This window comes from Stenella coeruleoalba, assembly GCF_951394435.1.
Source record: "Stenella coeruleoalba genome assembly, chromosome: 3".
NCBI lineage: Eukaryota > Metazoa > Chordata > Mammalia > Artiodactyla > Delphinidae > Stenella > Stenella coeruleoalba.
The window spans coordinates 41,965,871-41,985,406 of record NC_137148.1 but is presented as its reverse complement, the minus strand read 5'-3'; the positions used below and the strand labels follow the sequence as shown (position 1 = coordinate 41,985,406).

Below are 19,536 nucleotides of genomic sequence, written 5' to 3'. Positions count from 1 at the left end.
CCCAAACACTTTTTAATCTTCTAAGATTTTCTACAAGTTTGTTATCTACTTTAATTTCAAATCAGCAGATGTTTTTCTAGTATTAGAACTAGGAATAGACAAATTCCCACCAAACCTCTTTGCCTTTAGATTAATACCTACTAACTGATAGTTTAAATAGTAACGTGGGGGGGGGGTACCACTTCATTGAGGAAATGATGTGTTTCTCCAGGAGAGATAGGAAAAGGTGACTGCTATTTAAATGCTATCTTCCTAAAGCATATTAGGTTAGAATTTCTCCTGTCCTCTGATGAGTGCCCTCTTCCACATTTGTTTTCCAATAGCTTAAAGCAGAATGTTCCAGGAACATGTGGTCAGGCCTACGGTCTGGAATTCCTCTTCCCACGGAACTCCAAAGAAATTCTCATGCACCTGTGTTCAAGTGACCACAACATTCCCCTGAGACTGTTCATGAACTTTTCAACTCTTGTCAGAAACACCTCTGAGAGATCAAAAGTCTTTGCTCAAAGGAAGTGCGCCATAGGACTGGGCAAAGTTGAACTGTTAAAAATGTTGGCTCTATTTTATCAAAACAAACACAACCCCAGAGACTTTCTGAGAAGTTCAACTACTCCTGTCGGGCTTTAGAAGTTCTCTTCTGTTGTATTTTTGGGTCACATATTCACTGAAGCCAAGTTCCCTCTAGCTTTAAAATTCTTCTTGTCTCTGATTTCAATGCTGAGCTCTTCCGTATTTCCATCAGAGCCTTAAAGACATGGAAGGCGTTCTGATCAAATCAGTGGCTATCACAAATCCAAGAGGAATTTCAGAATGGAAATTAGAAAGATGAAATCTATCAGGGATAAAAAATTAACATTTGCATTTTGGTTATTACAGTGAGAGAAATCTGGCTTGACAGAATAATTCAGTTCCAATATATTTCATTATACTCTGTCCTCAGGAGATGTATGATAGCTAGTTATGGGTAGCATCTGTTAAGAGATACACCAGAAATGATTGTATTTTGAAGGAGGAGGGGCAGGGTTAGGAGGTAGCAGGTGTAACCTTGCATACAAAGAGCAGTTAAGGGAATGATGCATGCTTAGCTCAGAAAAGAGAAGTTTGGGGAAACTTAATAGTTGCCCTGGTCCATATGTCTCCAAAGAGCAGAAATCCAATCAGTGGGTGAAAACTTCAGAGCGTAAATCCGACATTCTGAATTGTCCAATAAAACAATCCACAACTTCAAAAATTAGTCACTCTAAATAAGTAGAGTCTGAATTTTGACGGGTATTGCTCCATTGGAAGAAAGGGTGGAGTATGTCACTTACAACACATTTTAGGGTTAGAAATAGCCTTTGACCTCAGGTCTTCTGATAACCAGTCCAGCATTCTCTTTACTACCCCACATTGCTTGATCACTCTGCCCCTCATGAAACTTATTTCTGGGATGCAGCACTGCTTCATAAAAATTATACCATCCATCGTAATTTGCACTCTGATTGTCAGAATCATACTTCATGGGATGAACACATGCTTCTGTGTTTTAGATATTAAAAAATCAGGATTTCTTTTAAAGCATTTTTTCATATTTTTAAATATATTTCAGTAGTTTGGTGATATTTTGTTGTTGGTTACAGGTAGAAAATGAATTGATTTCCTATGTTCATGATGATAGTGAGGACCTTCTTGACAATTTCACCATCTTTGCAAATAGCTCAGAGCTTGGAAAACAGAGTTTGCCTCACTCTTTCTGTGACTGTCGAATCAGTAAATGATGAAGCTCCAGTAATAACAGCCAATAAAATCCTCCAGGTAAGTGCTCCATGCTTCTGGATTTATCATAATAACATAGAACTACCAATCTGATTTTCTTTTGTGGTATTTCTACTATTAAATAATAAGATATATGACTACGTATGTATACTTGGCATATTCCTCCTGGTTTTAAATAAATGCTAGTTATTACCAAGACATTCTGTTGGTTACGGCTTGTGCTATTCTAACCCAGTAATCTTAAATGCTGTTTTCTAAGTGGCAAAGGATCTAGACCACCAAGCTACAAGATGGTGCAGCACACCCGTGATGTCTGGCTGGTGGTCGACACAAAGAGAAAAAGGATCTTTGGTGAGAGTGGTGGCCAGGTAGGTGACAGGGAGGGACAGGAAGAAAGCAAGGAGAACAACAAAGAAATGAGGAACTGTAAACCTTTGACCTTAATTATAAAACACCCCAGCACCAACTAAACTATTGTGCAGGCTTACTCAGGAACCCACCAGGGGCTAATCAAAGTAGAAAATTTTACATTGTTAAAAATCACTGGAGTTTTTTTTTTAATTAAAAAAAATTCTTTTTTGGCTGCGTTGGGTCTTCATTGCTGCGTGCGGGCTTTCTCTAGTTGCGGAGAGTGGGGACTACTCTTCGTTGTGGTGCGCGGGCTTCTCATTGCAGTGACTTCTCTTGTTGCAGAGCACGGGCTCTAGGGTGCGCGGGCTTCAGCAGTTGTGGCACGTGAGCTCAGTAGTCGTGGCTTGAGGGCTCAGTAGTTGTGGCTCACAGGCTTAGTTGCTCCGCAGCATGTGGGATCTTCCTGGACCAGGGATCGAACCTGTGTCCCCTGCATTGGCAGGTGGATTCTTCACCACTGCGCCACCAGGGAAGTCCCAATCACTGGAGTTTTTAAAATCTGTTTTTATTTGCTCAAAATAATTAGATCTCGGAATAGGCTTTTTAGTGCTTTTAGTTATATTACAGCTCGGTTTGTTATGCAGCCTCTACATTTTCAGGGAAAAATTAGTGGTGTTTGGACCTTTGGAACTTGTCTCTTTATCTTTTAGTTTACTTCACAGTCATTACCCAGGTAGCCTGGGGATGGTGTGTTCCAGCTGGTCAACCTCGTGGGCTGCCCCCCTCTGTTTTCAGCTGCCTTCCTCCCTCTCCTCACACTTACTCTTGTATTAATACCTATTGACTCACTCTCAGCAAAGCGATCTAAGAAGTAGGCTGCAGACCAGCGTGATGAATTGTAGGTGTCAATTATTATTAAACACAGTTATAAAAGTTTACATTTTTTACTGAGTAGAGTACTGGACATCTTCCATATTGGTGTCGTTTTCACAGCCCTACAAAGGAACTGCTGTGATTATTAACCTCGTTATAGATGGGAGCACTGAGGCCCCAGGCTGTCACAAGGGAAGGTGTGGATGTGAAGCCGAGTGTGCCCAAGTCTGACTCTCTTGCCACTGTGCTCTGCCACTTCCCCCATTACCTGTGACTGACTCAAATCTCTCAGTGCATCTGTGTGATCAGGGCTGTCTTATTAGGAAGAAAAAGTCTCCAGAGCTGTTGTGCCCTTTGTTTCTACTAAAGTGGACTTAAGGGAATAGGTCTGCAGCAGTTGTACTGACATCTGTGTGTTTGCCCAGGAGCCTCGGCAGAGGATTTGGGCATTTTGCTGCATGATGCAGAACTGCAGGATGAGAGAGATCCAGGGGAGGGACCTAAGATCTAGAAAGACATGGGAGAAGAGCTGGAGTTGGCAGAGGGAGAGGAAGAACAAAGAATTAGATAGTGAACTCTCAGGCTTCTTCATGGAAAGGAACTGAAGCCCCACCGTGGGCTTGGAGGTACCATGGATTGTAAGATGCACCGTCAACTTAATAATAGCTTTATTGTATTTAAATGTACCTGTCAATTTAAGATGTTCAGAACATTGAATTGTAAGGAGAAAAAAGTGTAACCTAGACTTTGTTTCTGTCTTCCCTTAAAATTAGGGAAATACAGTCTACCAGGAACCTTGAACTTGCTCAGGCAGTCTGCCCCGACCTCTTCCCCCATCCCTGATACCAGAGTGTTTCTCTCAAGAGAAAAAGGAAGAATAGCCCGGAGTAGGAGCCATTTCCTTTTTTCCTATCTTCTTCCCTAGATAGCCTGGATCCAGGCCAGGAAGGGTACAACTTTTGAGGGATGTGGTCATTTGACACTGGCCCTTTCTGAGCTTATTCGTTTATTTATCGAGTAAGAAATTCATTTCTGTTTTGAAAGTTCTGGATTAAAGTTAGGAGACCAGAGTTTAAGGCTTGTAAACTGCCCAATTTAAGCAAAATTTCTCTGGGTCTCACCTTCCTCAATAGCAAAACCATAAGCAGGTTGCAGGGTAGGGTGTGTGAGTGTGTATGTATATGTGTGTGTGTGTGCGTATGTGTCTATATGTGTGCGTGTTTTCCTTGGTCATCTGTCAGTCCTTCCCAGTTCTAATATCCTGTGGTTTTTATGACTGTAAACCTTGCTTGACACTCTCTGGGTGAAGCTGAGCTTAGACGGATGGAGGGAGTGTTGAGCCTTTTTCTATCGGATGGACGTACTCTGGTATACACTGGGGGAACCTTTTCTCTTTGACTGAGAAACATATGAATAGTTTTGGTTTTAAAGTCCGTGTGTCTAAAATCTGAAGGTGACTAGGTACTACGGTAGGACATATTAACTAGTCATGTAAACATGTAGAAATAGTTTTGGTAGGATTTGCTTGACTGTTTTAAAATGGAAGAGGTCTCAAGAATTTGTTTCTTCAGTTGTAGGTAATGGTCATGGTGCTCTATCAATGAAAATCTTTCTATACCAAGAAAGACTTAGGCTCATTTGCCAAAATGAGTTTTTCTGGTTTTGAATTATGACTGTTGTGAATAGAGGCTTTCTAGAGTTCACTGATTGCAGCCATCCGGTACAGAACGTAGTACCAGGGCTCCTTAAGCAAAGGCATGCTACCCTCTCTGGGAATCCCGGCTGGACTCTGGCTCCCCACGCTTCTAGACGTGCTGCCCTGTTAGATGCTTCCCTGGCCACGCCAGCAGAAAGAGCACCAGGCCATCCTCTGTCCCTTGACCCTGCTTTATTCTCCTTTGTAGTAAACAAATAAACAATCTATTGTTTGTCACCTCCCGCAAACGTAAGCTCCATTGGGAAGGGACTTTGCTGTCCTTTTCCTATGCTGCCCTCAGTGCCTGGCACAGTGCCAGGCCTGTGGTAGGGGCAATAAATTTTGAACGTCTAAGTGCCCTGTGGAGCTTATGTTGAGTGGAGAAGACAATAAAAGTATGTGATAAATAGAGTGATGATCTGCTGTATTTTTCTGCAGAGTATTTAAGGGGACAGAGAGTGATGGGGTTAGAGAACGCTGACCTTGCAGAGAGATTGGAGTGAGAGAGGATCTCTTCATGGAAGGGATGTTTGCATGGAGCCCTGTGTGTCAGGGGTCCCCAAGCCCTCTCCAGGTTTGCTCGTTAGCAAGGACTCATAGAACTCAGCATATAGTCAAACTCATGGCTAAGATTTATTACAGTGAGAGATAAGAAGCAAAATCTGCACAGGGAAAAGGCATGTGGGGTGAAGTCCAGAGGAAAGTCGGTCAGGCTATAAGAGTCCTCTTCCAGTGACGTCACACAGGATGCACTTAATTCCACCAGCAGCAAGTTGTGAGAATGCGTGGGAAGTGTTGTCTACCAGGGAAGATCATTAGATCCTGAGCACCCAATATGTTTACTGGGGGCTGGTCAGGTAGGCGCCCTCTGCCTCGTATGACCCAAAGTCCCGGATTCCCAGAAGGAAAGCAGGAGTCCTGCACAAACCACATTGTTTGTGCTGTTTAGATACAGTGAGCCATTCTTATTATTTAGGGAAAGTTTTATATCAGTACAGAAAACTGTTTAACCATCGTGTTCCCAGATGGTTGATGCCAGCCAAGTGCCAACTTGCATGCAGGACTTTCTAAGGAAAGGCAGTCTTAAGCCTGCTTTGTTACCTCTTTTTCTGAATAAGGGCCGGTGTAGGGTTGCTCGTGTGGGGGAGTGAGGAACCATATGAATGTCTGAGGCAAGAGCATTCCCAGCAAAGGGATAATCCAGGGAGTCTGTAGCAGGTTTGGCGTATTTGAGGACATGAGAAGCTCAGAGTGGCCAGAGCAGATGGAGGGAGGAGAGTGGTCAGACATTAGGTTCCATGGTGAGAGCTGGTTTCTGGGCATAAGGACCCCCTACACTAGACCGTTTCATTCCACTGGGCTTCTAGAGGTGAGGAAGGGGAAGTGGACCAGCATTTATTGAGCCTCTGCTGTGAGCCAGGCTCACTTCAAAAAGCATCCCATGTGACTTCTCATTCAATTCTCTCACAACCCTTGACGTTGAATGAGGACTATAGTAGACGTGGGGCACAGAAAGGCTAAGTCCCTTGGTCAAGGTCATACAATTAGTAAGAGAGTGAGTTTTAAGCCCAGGTAGTCTGAGCAGAGTCCACTCTGCTATCCACAATGAGAATGATCTGGAAGTGTTTTAAAACTCCAGGTTGCAAACTATTAATAGACTGTGAAATTAACTGAGTGGATCAGAACCAACATTTTAAAAACAAATTAGATAGAATAAAATAGAATGGAACAGGTAGCATCAGAATGCACTGTGTGTAGTGAGGGCAGAATTGTTATATGAAACTTTTGCGTCATCTGAAACACACACACATATCCATATATGCGTATGAGTAATAGGTTGTTTTGTAAAAAGTATTCCTTACTTTGGGTGTTAATCAGAGAACATTGTATGCCACTGATCTAGCAAAGCTTGATGTTTTTATATGGATAAATCACTTTTTAAAATGACTCTTCCTGTTTCTAGGAACACCTGAGCTTTTACAGGTTGAGTAAAGTCCTAGGAGTTCATTTTCGGAAACTTCTATTTAGCAGGGCACCTAGAAACGTGTACTGGAAGGTTATAACAGAGTTAATGCAGGCTGTAACAACCGCCTCCCCTCTATACCCCTTCATCAGGGTACTTTACCACATGCCGGAGGTCTCTGTGTTTAGGGGAGGCGCACAGATTGCCGTCCTCAGCCTTGAAGTCTTCCTGTGAGTACCCATCATCATAGGGCTGCTGGCCAGGGTAGCCCTGCCTGCCCATTCCCTGCCCATCTGCCTTGCTCTGTCCAGCAGGAAAGGAGATAGGGGTGGACGGACCAGGTATATTGTCTGCAAACCTGGCTGATTCGCTTTAGGTACTGCTCTTATGGCCCAAAGTCATGTTGAGGAGGGCAAATACAGAAAAGGAAGAACATAAATTATAAAATTTTAAATATTCGAAGAAAAAGGGATGTAGACCAGGGTATATAATTACAACATTGCTTTCCTGTTATATATAGCATAACGTGAATGGAATTGGTTTAAGGATTTTAGAAGAAGGAAATCTTATGCACTAAAATTTTATGATATAACTACAGTGTCTATTACCAATCTCAGCGTAATTTAGACCTGATGAAAAAGAGCCAAGAGACAGTCAGGAATTGGTTTTGCTGATTTCAAGAGCCTGTATTGGCAGTTTATGACATCTAAGATATTCTTTACTTTATGCCCCTAATTTTTTTTATTGGAGTATGATATCTCTATCATATCCATGAGAATGTGTAATAACAACGGCAAATGAACACAGAAAACTTCCTGGAAAAACTGTGTGTGTTGAACATAATGCAAGTTATTCTCACAAATGGATAACTGTTTATACAAAAGAACTGCCACACATTAGGTTTGTTAACCTTCTGAAAACTAATATATAAAGAGTATGCATTTCTTGAAAATAGCAGAGTACATTTTCCAACAAACAGATAATTTCTCCAAAGCTACAGTTGCTAGTTACTTCTTTCCAGGCAGAAGTTTCAAATGTAGGGGATTATTTCAGACAGTGATTTTTCTTCTTCTAGATTTCAGAGCATGGCAAACAGTAATAACAACTATCATTTACATAATCTTAATGGTAGCTAATTCTTACCTAGCACTTACTCTGTTTCTGGCATTGTTCTAAGCATTGTATATTTATTTACTCATTTAATCTTCAACAACTCTATGGAATATCATTTCTATTTTAAGGATGAGGAATCTGAGGCACAGAGAGGCTCAGACATCTGCCCAAGGTCAGTACTGGAAGAGCTGCTGGTAGACAGTAAGTGGCAGAGCTGGAATGCAAGCTTCTGCTCGCAACCGTGATGCTCTACTATCTCTTCCTTCATTGTTATAGTTAAGAAGCCCAAGGACCTGGTGAGGTAGATAAAGCAAGTATTGCTGTTATTTCCATTTTAAAGAAGAGAGAAAGCTTCAGAAGTTAAGTGACTTGCCCAAAATAACCAAGTTAGACAGTGGCAGAGTCTGGGGCAAAAACAATCCTAAATATGAATTAATAAGTCCTCTGTATTATGTAGGGTTCTCCAGAGAAACAGAACCAATAGGGGGTGTGTGTGTGTTTATTTATTTGTTTGTTTGTTTACTATAAGGAATTCGCTTATGTGATCATGAAGGCTGGCAAGTCCCAAGATCTGTAGGGTGAGTGGGCAAGCTGGAGACGTAGGAAAGCTGATGGTGTAGTTCCCATATAAAGGCTGCAAGGAAGAGCCAGTGTCCCAATTCAAAGGCAGTCAGGCAGGAAAGGATTCTCTTTACTGCCCTGACCCTAGGGAAGGATCAGTCCTTTTGTTCCATTCAGGCTTTCAACTGATTGGTGAGGCCCACCCACCTGAGGGAGGACAATCTGTGTTACTCAACCCATTTAAATGTTAATCTCATCCAAAAACATTCTCATAGAAACACCCAGAATAATATTTGACCAAAGAGCTGGGTACCCTGTGGCCCAGTCAAGGTGACACATAAAATTAACCATCATAGTCTTCAGATTCTCTGGTGTCTTTGACTTTCTTTTTTTTTTTTTTTATAAATTTATTGATTTTTATTTATTTATTTTTGGCTGTGTTGGGTCTTTGTTGGTGCACACGGGCTTTCTCTAGTTGCGGCGAGCAGGGGCTACTCTTCATTGCAGTGCGCGGGCTTCTCATTGCAGTGGCTTCTCTCCTTGTGGAGCACGGGTTCTAGGCACGTGGGCTTCAGTAGTTGCGGCACGTGGGCTCAGTAGCTCTGGCTCACGGGCTCTAGAGCACAGGCTCAGTAGTTGTGGTGCACAGGCTTAGTTACTCTGTGGCATGTGGGACCTTCCCGGACCAGGGATCGAACCCGTGTGCCCTGCATCGGCAGGCGGATTCTCAACCCCTGCGCCACCAGGCTTTGACTTTCAAACAACATTTTCTCAAGACCTTCAGACTATCCCACATGACTGCTCACTCTCCTTACTTGTCATTGGAGCTTAGAGGAGAGGGCATGAAGGGTCATCTGCAGTCTACCTGAGAGAAGGAAGTGGGAGGATAGGGTCAGAGCTGCTATTAGCATCTCAGACTCTGGATGGGAATTCAGAGGCAGAAATCTAACGTTAACCCATCAGTCCCATCATTTCAAGTGTACTGAAAGTATTTTAACAAATTGCCTTAAGTCACAGGACTTGTGGCTGGCTGATCATGGCCATTCAGTGGTACAGGAGATCATTCCTGTCATGACCAACTGGAGTTAGGAATTGGAGTTAGACCACATCAGGTAAACCCTTTGCATTTTACTCTCAGAAATATGTTCTCCTGAACATACTCTCTTTTGTACTCAGGCATGACCAGTGATTTTCGTGCATACCCGATAAAATGTATTGGTGTCCACAAGGGGGCTTCATTTTTCTATTTTTCAACTTTTGCTTTCAGTGATACTGTACATTTTGTTTTATTATTGTTGCTGTTCATACCAGAAATAGAACTGTTTGCTTGTTTCCGATAAGCACTTGTCATCACTGAAAAGAGCTTTGAGAGCTAGGGACAGCGGAAGAATGAAGGCAGCAAAGTCTGAGCCGGTGACTTGGAGGCCTGAAGGCCTGAAGGGGTCAAATAGTGGGCTAGTCAGTTCACAAATATTTCACATCTCTCATATGAAACTCAAAACAAAGGTCTGGGTTTTTAAATATTAAGAGCATAATTTGGATATATTGGATCATAATTTTTCTAAATCTCACTAACCTCCTGTTTAAGTTAAAGGCAAATTAAAAAATATATCATTCCAGGTTCAAGTGTTAATTTTTTCAGATATTAACTCCTTAAACCATTATTTCTTGGGCTTTGGGTCACATTGAAATCTGAATTCAAGTTTGGAGTCTTTGTTTTTCTTGTCCCCACCCATTTGAAGTTTCCATTACCAAGGACTAGGCATTAAATCAGGCCTCACCGAAAGCAATGGGACTTTTAATTGAACTAAATTTGGTTTGAGTGGAAGTGGAGACCTGAGGTTACTAGCTCTTGTTTTCAGTGGCAGGTTTTACATTTGTTTTGGAAGATGGTGTATTCCAGAGGCAAGGGGAGCAAGAGCAGTGTTTCGCAGAAGAGTAACTACAGTGGAAAGCATGCTTCATCCAGCTTTCGGATGCATGGTGTCGGAAAAAATGAGTATCTACGAGTCATGGGAAGAGAAATGGCAGTACATTTCCAAATCAGTTCAAGTTCCTGAAAAAATGAGAATAAAATACACAGATGGATTTAAAAATGTGAAAAGTGAAAAACTAGAATGATTGGACTTGGAATTTTGTTAAGCAGTCCAACTTGTGTATTTTATAGAAACTGTAGGCTTTCCATGGATTAACTGAAGACCAAAACTTTATAATTTGAACATTAGGTTGATTAACATTTCTGGTAGCTATTAAAAAATTGATGTCCTTAGAGTTTAGGGCTGAAAAATCCTCAGTGGGCATATTCCAGATGCCAAGATATAGGAGCATCCGTTGACAACAGAATCATTAAATGGATAAACTGTTTACCTCAAATTATGGAGGAATGCTGTGGGATTAAACAAAATGCACAGGACATATTATAGAATAGCCCATTTATGGTTACCAAAGGGGAAAGGGATGGGAAGGGGATAAATTAGGAGTATGTGATTAACAGATACACACTACTACATGTAAAACAGATAAGCAAAAAGGATTTACTGTGTAGCACAGGGAACTATATTCTGTATCTTGTAATAACCTATAGTGGAAAATAATCTGAAAAAAAATATATATAACTGAATCACTTTGCTGTACATCTGAAATTAAGTTAATATTGTAAATCAACTATATTCCAATTAAAAAAAAGTTAAAAAAAAGAATAGCCTTAAAAGTGGTAATCAGGGTCTTCCCTGGTGGTCCAGTGGTTAAGAATCTGCCTTCCAATGCAGGGGACATGGGTTTGATCCCTGGTCAGGGAACTAAGATCCCACACGCCGCGGGACAACTAAGGCCGCGTGCCACAACTAGAGAGCCTGCACACCGCAGCTAGAGAGAAGCCCGTGCGCCGCAACTAAGACCCAACACAGCCAAATAAATAAATATTAAAAAAAAGAATGTGGTAGTCATTAAACTCCAAATGACTTTTAAGTAATGTGAAGGAATCACATCTATCCTCAGAGCCAAACCTGATGAAGAAGATGGGCAACATAAAGGTAATGTTTATTGAATGCTTACTATGTGCCAGAAAAAGCTCTTCCGAAGCACTTGCAGATCTTCACTTACTCATTATACATAATAATCCTATTATTCCTAGTTCACTATTGAGGAAATTGAGGCACAGAGAAATTGAGAAATGTGCCCAGGGCTTCATAGGTGAAGTGGCATATCATGTCTGGTAGGTAAATATAGGGATCCTATGTACTTTCTAATCTCCCTATCTCAAATTCCATTTAGTTACAGGTAAGTTATTTTATAAACTGCCTTTTCTACTGAGAAGAACAGCCCCTTAGACCAGAGCGATTACCTAGTAAATTGCTTAGGATTGAATTTTTAAGCAAGTTGGTAACAAGCGTAGAAGATGATCAGTGTCTAGTCAGAGAGCAAAGAATGACACATGAGCTTGGGAATGGGCACAGAATTTCTGTGGGGAGGACGTTTATAAATACAGAGAGAAATGAGAAAATCTAGTTAGTGATAAAGCCGCCATCTTTAGTTTTGGTGAAATATCACGTGACTGCAGGATTAGAGAAACTCGAAACAGCCTAGTTCCATCAGACCTGGTGTGACGTCTCAGCACTTTAGACTGAGCATGTTCAAAACCGAACTCCTGCTCTTACTGCCAGATACACTTCCCCCGCAGCTGCCCTCGTTTCGGCTGACGGTGACTCCATCCTTCTAGCTGCTGAGACCCAAACCAGGTTCTTCTCACCGCCTTTCCTTCCTCTGCCCCTCACCACACCTAGCTCGTGAGAAACTGTTGGCTCTGTGGCCAACACACACCCAGAATTTCCCCGCTTCTTACCTCCTCTCCAACTCCCCCCATCTCTTCTTTCATCTCTCTCCAGGATCATTGCAGTCGCCTCCTAACTGTCGTCCTCCTTTTACCCTTGGCCTTCCAGAGTCTGTCCTTGACACAGAAGCCACAGGGATCTGTTAAGACCTAAGCCAGACCAAGTTACACCTCACCTAAAGCCCCACGATGATCCCCTGTTGCACTCAAGTGAAGCCCATGCTCTTCTGGTGGCCTTCAAGGGCCTGTGGGATTTGACCTTCCAGGCTGTGTTTGACCCGCCGCCTCCTACCCTTCATCTTGCTTGTTCTGGTCCCACCACCCTGACCTCTTTGCTCCTCCTCAGACAGCTGAGGGCTGCTCCCACCATAGGGCTGTTCTCTCTGCCTCATGTTCTTCCCCACACGCCCAGGGGGCTCCCCGCTCGCCTCCTTCCACGTTTCCTCTGATGAGCCTCCTATCTAACACTCTCCCACTCCTGAGCGCCTCATTTTGCTTCATTTAAAGTTTTTTTTCACAGTGCCTGTGACCCTCTAACAGACTATGTAATTCATTTCTTCATTATTTCTATTCTTTGTTTCCCTGTATTCCCTTCTGCTCTCCCGCTGGAATGTATGCTCCACAAGGACAAGACTCTGTTTTACTGATGTATTGCAAACCCCAGAACATTGCCTGGAATGTAGTAGATGCTCAAAAAATGATGAATTGTTGAATAATGGGAATATTTTAAATGTAAAGATTTTAAATGTAACTGGAAAAATAGAGACTGTTACTCAGAAAGGATTGCAATGAGCTACCAGCACAGCAAACATTATAAGGCCGTAGGGACCAGATATTTGTTTTCCTGCAAGACAGGTAGGATAAAGGAGAATAATAAAGAATGTGCAGTGTGTGCTTTGCCCTCAAATATTTAAAAGCTGATGAAATCATTCGCTTCTTAATGAATAGAAATCCTTAAGTCGACCCTTGAGGTAGGTTCTGTGATTGAGATTCCACACAGAGTATTAGCACATGCCAGCCACACAGAAGGTACTTAGTAACCATCAGCTTTTATTGCTTTTATACTTTATATAAATGCATATGCAGTTTAAATAATTAATTTTGAATAAATAACGATGAATCCTATTTTTTATTGAAACCTCATAAACCTTATAAATCTAAACACTACAACATGCTCTGCATTTCATCTGGCATTTAATTATCTGTCTGTTTTGAATTAAGAATCTTCATGCTTTAAAAACTCGGTGAATGGCTTCAGTTTTTAAATCTTTGTGCAAGGGGCCAGGGTCTCATAGCTATTCAGTTTACTAGGGTTATATGGTTGGAATTGGTCCTTTCAAGATCTGTGATTCTCTTCTTTTTAAGGTGTGGGTGAATTCTGTCACTGAGATTACCAGCGGTGAGCTCTGTGCAGAAGATGGGGACTCCTCCCCGCAGGACCTTGCCTACTTGGTCTCTCCACCCAGCAATGGGCATTTGGCTCTCAAGTCCTTTCCTGGCCTAAGCATGCAGAACCTCACCCAGGCTCAAATCAATGAGGGTCAGCTAGTGTTTATACACACTAGTATGTCACTGAGAAAAACAACGTGAAACTAAAATGTGTTTCAATCAGAGGTTAACATGTAGTCAAACCTAATAGCTGCTGAAGGAAAACCACAAGCCATCTAAAAACTTTGCAAACTCTATAATTTTTTAAAAAGTGACACAGTTTGGTGAGGTCCGTAATGGCAAACATTAGAGGGTACCTGTAACTCACATGTGGCTTACTCACACTGTCGTGTAAGGCCTGCGCTCATATATATGCTTCTCAGAGAGCCTTTTCCTGACCACACACTAAAATAGCGTCTCTTCCGTCACCCACTATCCCTTACCCTGGCTACCTGACATTGCAGTGTAGATTGATTTGTTCATTTGTTTGTTGTCTGTCTTCCCCACTAGAGTATAAGGGCTAGAAGAATAGGCTCTTTCTTTTGTTTGCGCTTATATCCTCAGCACAGTGACTGGAACATAGTAGGTGCTTAATACAAACTTATTGAAAGAATGAAATCATATTGAATACCTATTATGTGCCAGGTCATGTTCCAAATGCGAGGGATACATTAGTGAACACAACAAATGTATTTGTTAAATGAATGAACACACGAATGAATGAGTAAATATAACTGTAAATTTAAGAGACCCTGACATTAAAAGACTTTGTTTTCTTCTTTCTGGTCATCAGTAAATCAGGAGGCCAAATAGCTACTGTAAATCTGCAGAAGGGGTGATCTAACCTGCCTTCGTTTTCAGGCTACCCTTGTCAGTGGTCGCAGAGAGGAAGCCACCCATTCTCAGCCTGCAGGAGGAAATGGGGGGGAGCGTGAGCTGGGGGCGTGTGATGGGAAAGCTAAAAGCCATATCTTTCCAGCCATTTTTAATTATCTTCTTTGAAAATACAGTAAAGAAAATAAAGATTAAAATCTTCTAAATTCAAATGCAGTAATTTCCTGATTATCTTTGCACTTAAGTACAAAGAATCCCCAGATAATCTGAAAATCATTTACTGTGTGACTGCTGTCATCTAGTGGTACCAAAACCTGTAGCCTGGGGACCTGTTGGGGATTAGTTTTATTGCAACAAGATCCTAAATCCACCCACATATGTACCAAAGCATTATTTCTAGACTGAATGATCTTTTCCACATATGTACGTTTTTATTTTTTAATTGCGTGCAGATGCGCTCATTAGTAAAATACAACTTATTTAAAGGGGCATTGAAGTGACAGGATGTTTCTGCCAATTATGTGTGGTTTTGATTAGTAGATACTAAAAACCCAGGTATTATTAGGCAAAGGACTAGGAAGTTTTTTATCTCTATGAAAGGATTAACTTATTTTCAAAATGGTGAGAACTACTCTAGAGACTTGCACAGGGGAGGTTTGGAATTTCTAAAACGATGCAGTTTGCAATGGAAAGGAGTTATTGACTCTCTGACACATGCTAGGCACTGCAGAAAGTGCAATCACATGATCTATTTCATTTAACCTGCAGAAGTTCTCTGTGTGAGCGGAAGTGATGATCCTGTTTTAGAGATGAAGAAACTGAGGCTCAGAAAGATATAAGTTGGTCTGACCGTAAAGCTGGGCTTTCTCCACTAGCTGCCACCCATTGAAGGCTAGGGTAGGTTGAAGAACTGAAGTTACCCTTTGCAGTGAAGGATTAAAATATAAATTAGCTCTCTGGATTGATTTATTTGTTAAACTACCAGGTCAATATTTGCTTTTGGCAAGTAGAGAAAATAATTTCTCCTTAAAAAGCAGGAAGGAGGATTATAGTCAAGCTCTTTGAGAGTGAATCATTACATTTTGTAAATGGACTTGGAGGCAATAATAGCCTTCAAAGTGGCTGGAGCCCAGCTGCGGATGAGTCTCTTGCTGAAACCAGCTGGTTCTCCCTGCTACATCTGTCCATCAGCAGCCCCAAACAAAGGCTTAGGTTTAATTAGTCTCTCTTAGCATTTATATTTGCAAAGTGCTCTGCCATTAATCTAATTCATTATTCCACTTAACAACCTAAGTAGGTCGATAGAGCCGAGAAGTGGTGGAGCTAAGTGATTTCAGGTTGCCCTTCTGAAAGTACAGTCAAGTCAGGAAGATCTGAGGTTGTACAATAGAAAATCCACAGGTCACAGCTGCTTTCATGTTTCCCTCCTCCCCCCTCTTTGGTCATAATTAGTATGATAGTTAGGGCATACCCAGTACACTATTCTAGTATTTGTTTTGATATAATTCCTTCCGATTCCATTTCTATTTTGTTTCCAGATTCATGAAATGTTCAAAGTGCCTAATGGCCGAAAGTATTCTCTCCCTAATTTCACATTTAATTAAATACAATTTTCAAAGTGCTATTTCTAGTCAAAACGAGCAGACAAAGAAAAATAACCTTTCGTTGTGGGCCTCTGCTCTGAATTAGGCAGACCCAGAATTCTCTTTCTCTGTTTTTTTTGTGGGGTTTTTTTTTTTGCTGTTTTTAAACATATGACTCTTGAGTGTTTTGGAAAAAAAATTTTAAAGGCTGTAACCTTTTTTTGGTGAGGAATCAGAACTCCCTGGGTTTGCTTAGATAACAGAGACTTGAGAGACCGTTAAGCCATCCAGCAGCCCTTTATTAAATCATGTTATTACGGGAGTAGTAGGTAATTGCAGAGTGAACCATGCCTCCTTTGTTCCCTGCCACATGTCCCTGAGGGCAACAAAGAGGACATTTCTACCCATTACAGGATGCAGAGACCTGTGGGCCTGCAGATTTATGCTGGATGAACAATTTCAAAGGGTGAGGGGATTGTGATCATCAGGCTGTCTGCGTGGTGATCCTGCCTGGTGCTTTGGGAGTCAGATTGGTAAAGCACTCCCGGGAACGGGATCAATAGGGGGTCCGACTCAACTTCTGTTTCGCACATAAGTTAATTTATAACTTTTCTGATATCACTAATTGATCCCTTGACAGAAGTGTGGGAGTAGAATTCTCTTCTTGCAGGAATTTAACAAAAATGGGGCTGAGTCTTTCTCCACTTTTCTCTTTCCCCTCTTAGCGGAAAACAGCTAGTTTGAAATAGATGAATAATGGGAAATTATTTGGGGGGAGGGGCTAAGTGTTATTTACTTCCCTCTAGTTTTCATTTTTCTTATTATCAAGTGTTATCAGTAGTTCAGAAATTGCTAAGGGCTGTGTGTATGTGTGTGTGTGTACATTGCATGCATGTATTACTTTTATTGGTATAAATTGATGCCAAAATAATAAAATGCAGGTGATGAACATGTTTTAACTTTTTAAAAAAATTTCTTGGAGGTAACATCTTTGCTTTCTTTTATTACTCTCAGGAGGGGGTGAGGCAGGAATATGCATTTTAGACCTTTATCGATGTTCTTTTAACTTTGTGTTTTGGCAATATTTGATTTGGTGAGCTCAGTGACTATTAACATTCTCTCAAATTGATAGGGGTCACTTTGTAGGGGGATCAGGTGGGAGAGAAGGTGAAAGTGGGTGGCTTTTGCAAAACAACCAAATTGACCAGAACGTAATTTCTTCTTTTAAAGGAGCAATGTCAGGACGCTTTAATTTTCAGGTTACCGATGGTTTGAACTTTGCACCACGACAAATTTTTAGTATCACAGCTCGAGCTCTGATCATTAGCTTAGAAGTAAACAGAGGACTGAGCATCTCTCCAGGTAAGATTTTAACTTCATTGAGTGTTTGGGTTTAAGTGTTTTTCAATTTATGTAGAAAGTTCTACCTGAATGGTATAAAGTGTCATCTTTTACTATAGAGTGATATCAACAACAGTGACAAAGTTCCAGAAAGAACTGTCTCTTTGCAGGAATTCAGCAAAAGCAGGGCTGGGTCTTCCCCACCCCTCTCTCTCCTATCTCCTGTTCCTCAGAAGAGGGCGTGTTGGTGAAGGGCAATGGGGGGAGGAATCTTTATTTCCAGGTGCACTTTCTTCCTGCTCTCTCCTTAGGGTCCTTAAAGAAGCAGGAGAGCCAGGCTCTGTCCTGACCATCTAGATCTTGGGGTTTTCGTTTTTGAATATAAAAACCCTGTGTATCAGGGGGACCATCAGGATTTCACTGAGTTCCTGCTTCGGGGACCTGAAGCCTTTGGACTGCTTTTTGCCAAGAATGGAAAGATCTAAGGTAGCATCTCTGGCTCAGTACCCTCACTGCAGGAATAGAAAAAAATTTACCCAATGGCAGGGGTAATGTAAAAGGAGGAAAAAAATTAAAACTTGTTATTTCACAAAAAAGGCACTGAGGTAGGTGGCACAGGAAATAATAAAATTTTATATTTCAGTTTTTTTAAAAAAACCTGTGCATTGTAACTTGTTTAATTGATATGCATTTTAAGTCAAATATAGATGGAAAAAGACACTAATCATTTTATTAATTATGGCCACTCCATGGTTACTCTACCCAGTTGTTCTCAAGCTCTGGGAAGATTTAAAAAATACCAGTGTCTCAGCCTCACCATACACCAATTGAATGGGAGTCTTTGGAATGGGTCCTGGCCATCATTATTTTTTTTAAGTCCCAGGTGGTTCTGAAGTACAGCCAGGACCGAGATCCATGGGGCTAGCATTGTACTAGTCTTTTAATCCTTACATCTATGTGAAATAGGTGATATATTCACAGCAAGTTGTCAGAATTTGTGGCTTAAAGAGATGATATAACTTGGCTATGCAACCAGGAAATAGATAAAGCTTACATACCTCTATTGTAACCCTAGAGAAAAAGGTTACTGTTTGTAACTTAAAAAAAAAACAAGAATTTTAAGGAGAAATTTTGAAATTTTTAGGTGCTTTAAGCATTTGAGCTCACAAAAAGAAACCTTATCAAAATCCAGTTGAAGATATGTTAGCCCAGATTCTTTTCTTCTGAAGCCTTTTATGTTCCATAATTTTTCTCTGAGAATAAGTGTGATGCTTCCATCGGGTTTTTCAAGGCAATTAGGGTACCATTTAGTGTTTTAAAAAATAAGCAAACTACTGCACCCTAAAATTCTGAAAACTACAGCAATCTATTAAAAAGAGGGTCTAAAATCAGAGTAAATCTGGTTGCTGCAAAAGATTAAATACCTTTCATCTATTCTGGCTAAACTCTGGTTTAGTAATTGAAGACAGTTTTATTAGATTAAAGGGGAGTTACAGCCGCTACAGCTTAGAAAGTTTTGAGTTTCTGGCACCTGCTTTACTGAATATTAGTTTAGCAAGAAAAATGTGTTGTCACCTTTGTGGAACTATGCAAAACATAGTTGTCACCTTTGTGGAACTATGCAAAACATATAGTTTTCTTAGCCCTGTATTTAATATTTGGACTCAGCCCTGAGCCACCATCTCATTTCCCTTCCCAGCATGCGCTGCATCTGCCCTGCACTGGCCTCCCTGCATCCTGTATCCTGTATCCAAGAACGCTCCCCTAGAACTTGCACGTTATCCTCAGATTCCAAAGTGAGCTGTTTCATTTTCCAGCTCCCTCTAGCTGGTTAGGTCTGTTATTCTTGGTTTCTGTGTCGCCTTTTATCCCCAGACTGTGACTTATTTCCAACTCCAGCTCCTGGCCAGGAGGAAGGAAAATGGATTTTTATTGTATGTTTCCATCAGGTGGTTCTTACATTTGATCTGAGGTTGGATGGGTGTGGAATGAGAACAATAGAGCCACAGATTTTAGAGATGGGACGGACACTATGGGTCACTTGGTCCAGTTGTTCTTGGCATTCTTCCTACCCTAACACCCCCAAGTAGCAGTGGCCCCCTCTGTTCTGTATCAGAATTCATAGGTGTGGACATGCTTCTGAAGACCACATCTCCTCATCCTGTCTCCAGGACACAGTTGAGCCTTGCTCAGTCTGGCCCAGCAGCCT

At 41.3% G+C, this 19,536-nt stretch overlaps 1 protein-coding gene across 1 annotated transcript in view; it reads left to right on the top strand.

The window, feature by feature from the left end:
- LOC307184283 (chondroitin sulfate proteoglycan 4-like) overlaps positions 1 to 19,536 on the top strand; it is a gene marked incomplete at its 3' end in the record, with an annotated part of 64,186 nt that overhangs the window by 20,985 nt on the left and 23,665 nt on the right. Inside the window, 4 exon segments of the mRNA XM_079917634.1 lie at positions 1,620 to 1,723; positions 1,725 to 1,794; positions 13,507 to 13,705; positions 17,217 to 17,348. Of these exon segments, the coding sequence (XP_079773760.1) occupies positions 1,620 to 1,723; positions 1,725 to 1,794; positions 13,507 to 13,705; positions 17,217 to 17,348 (505 nt within the window).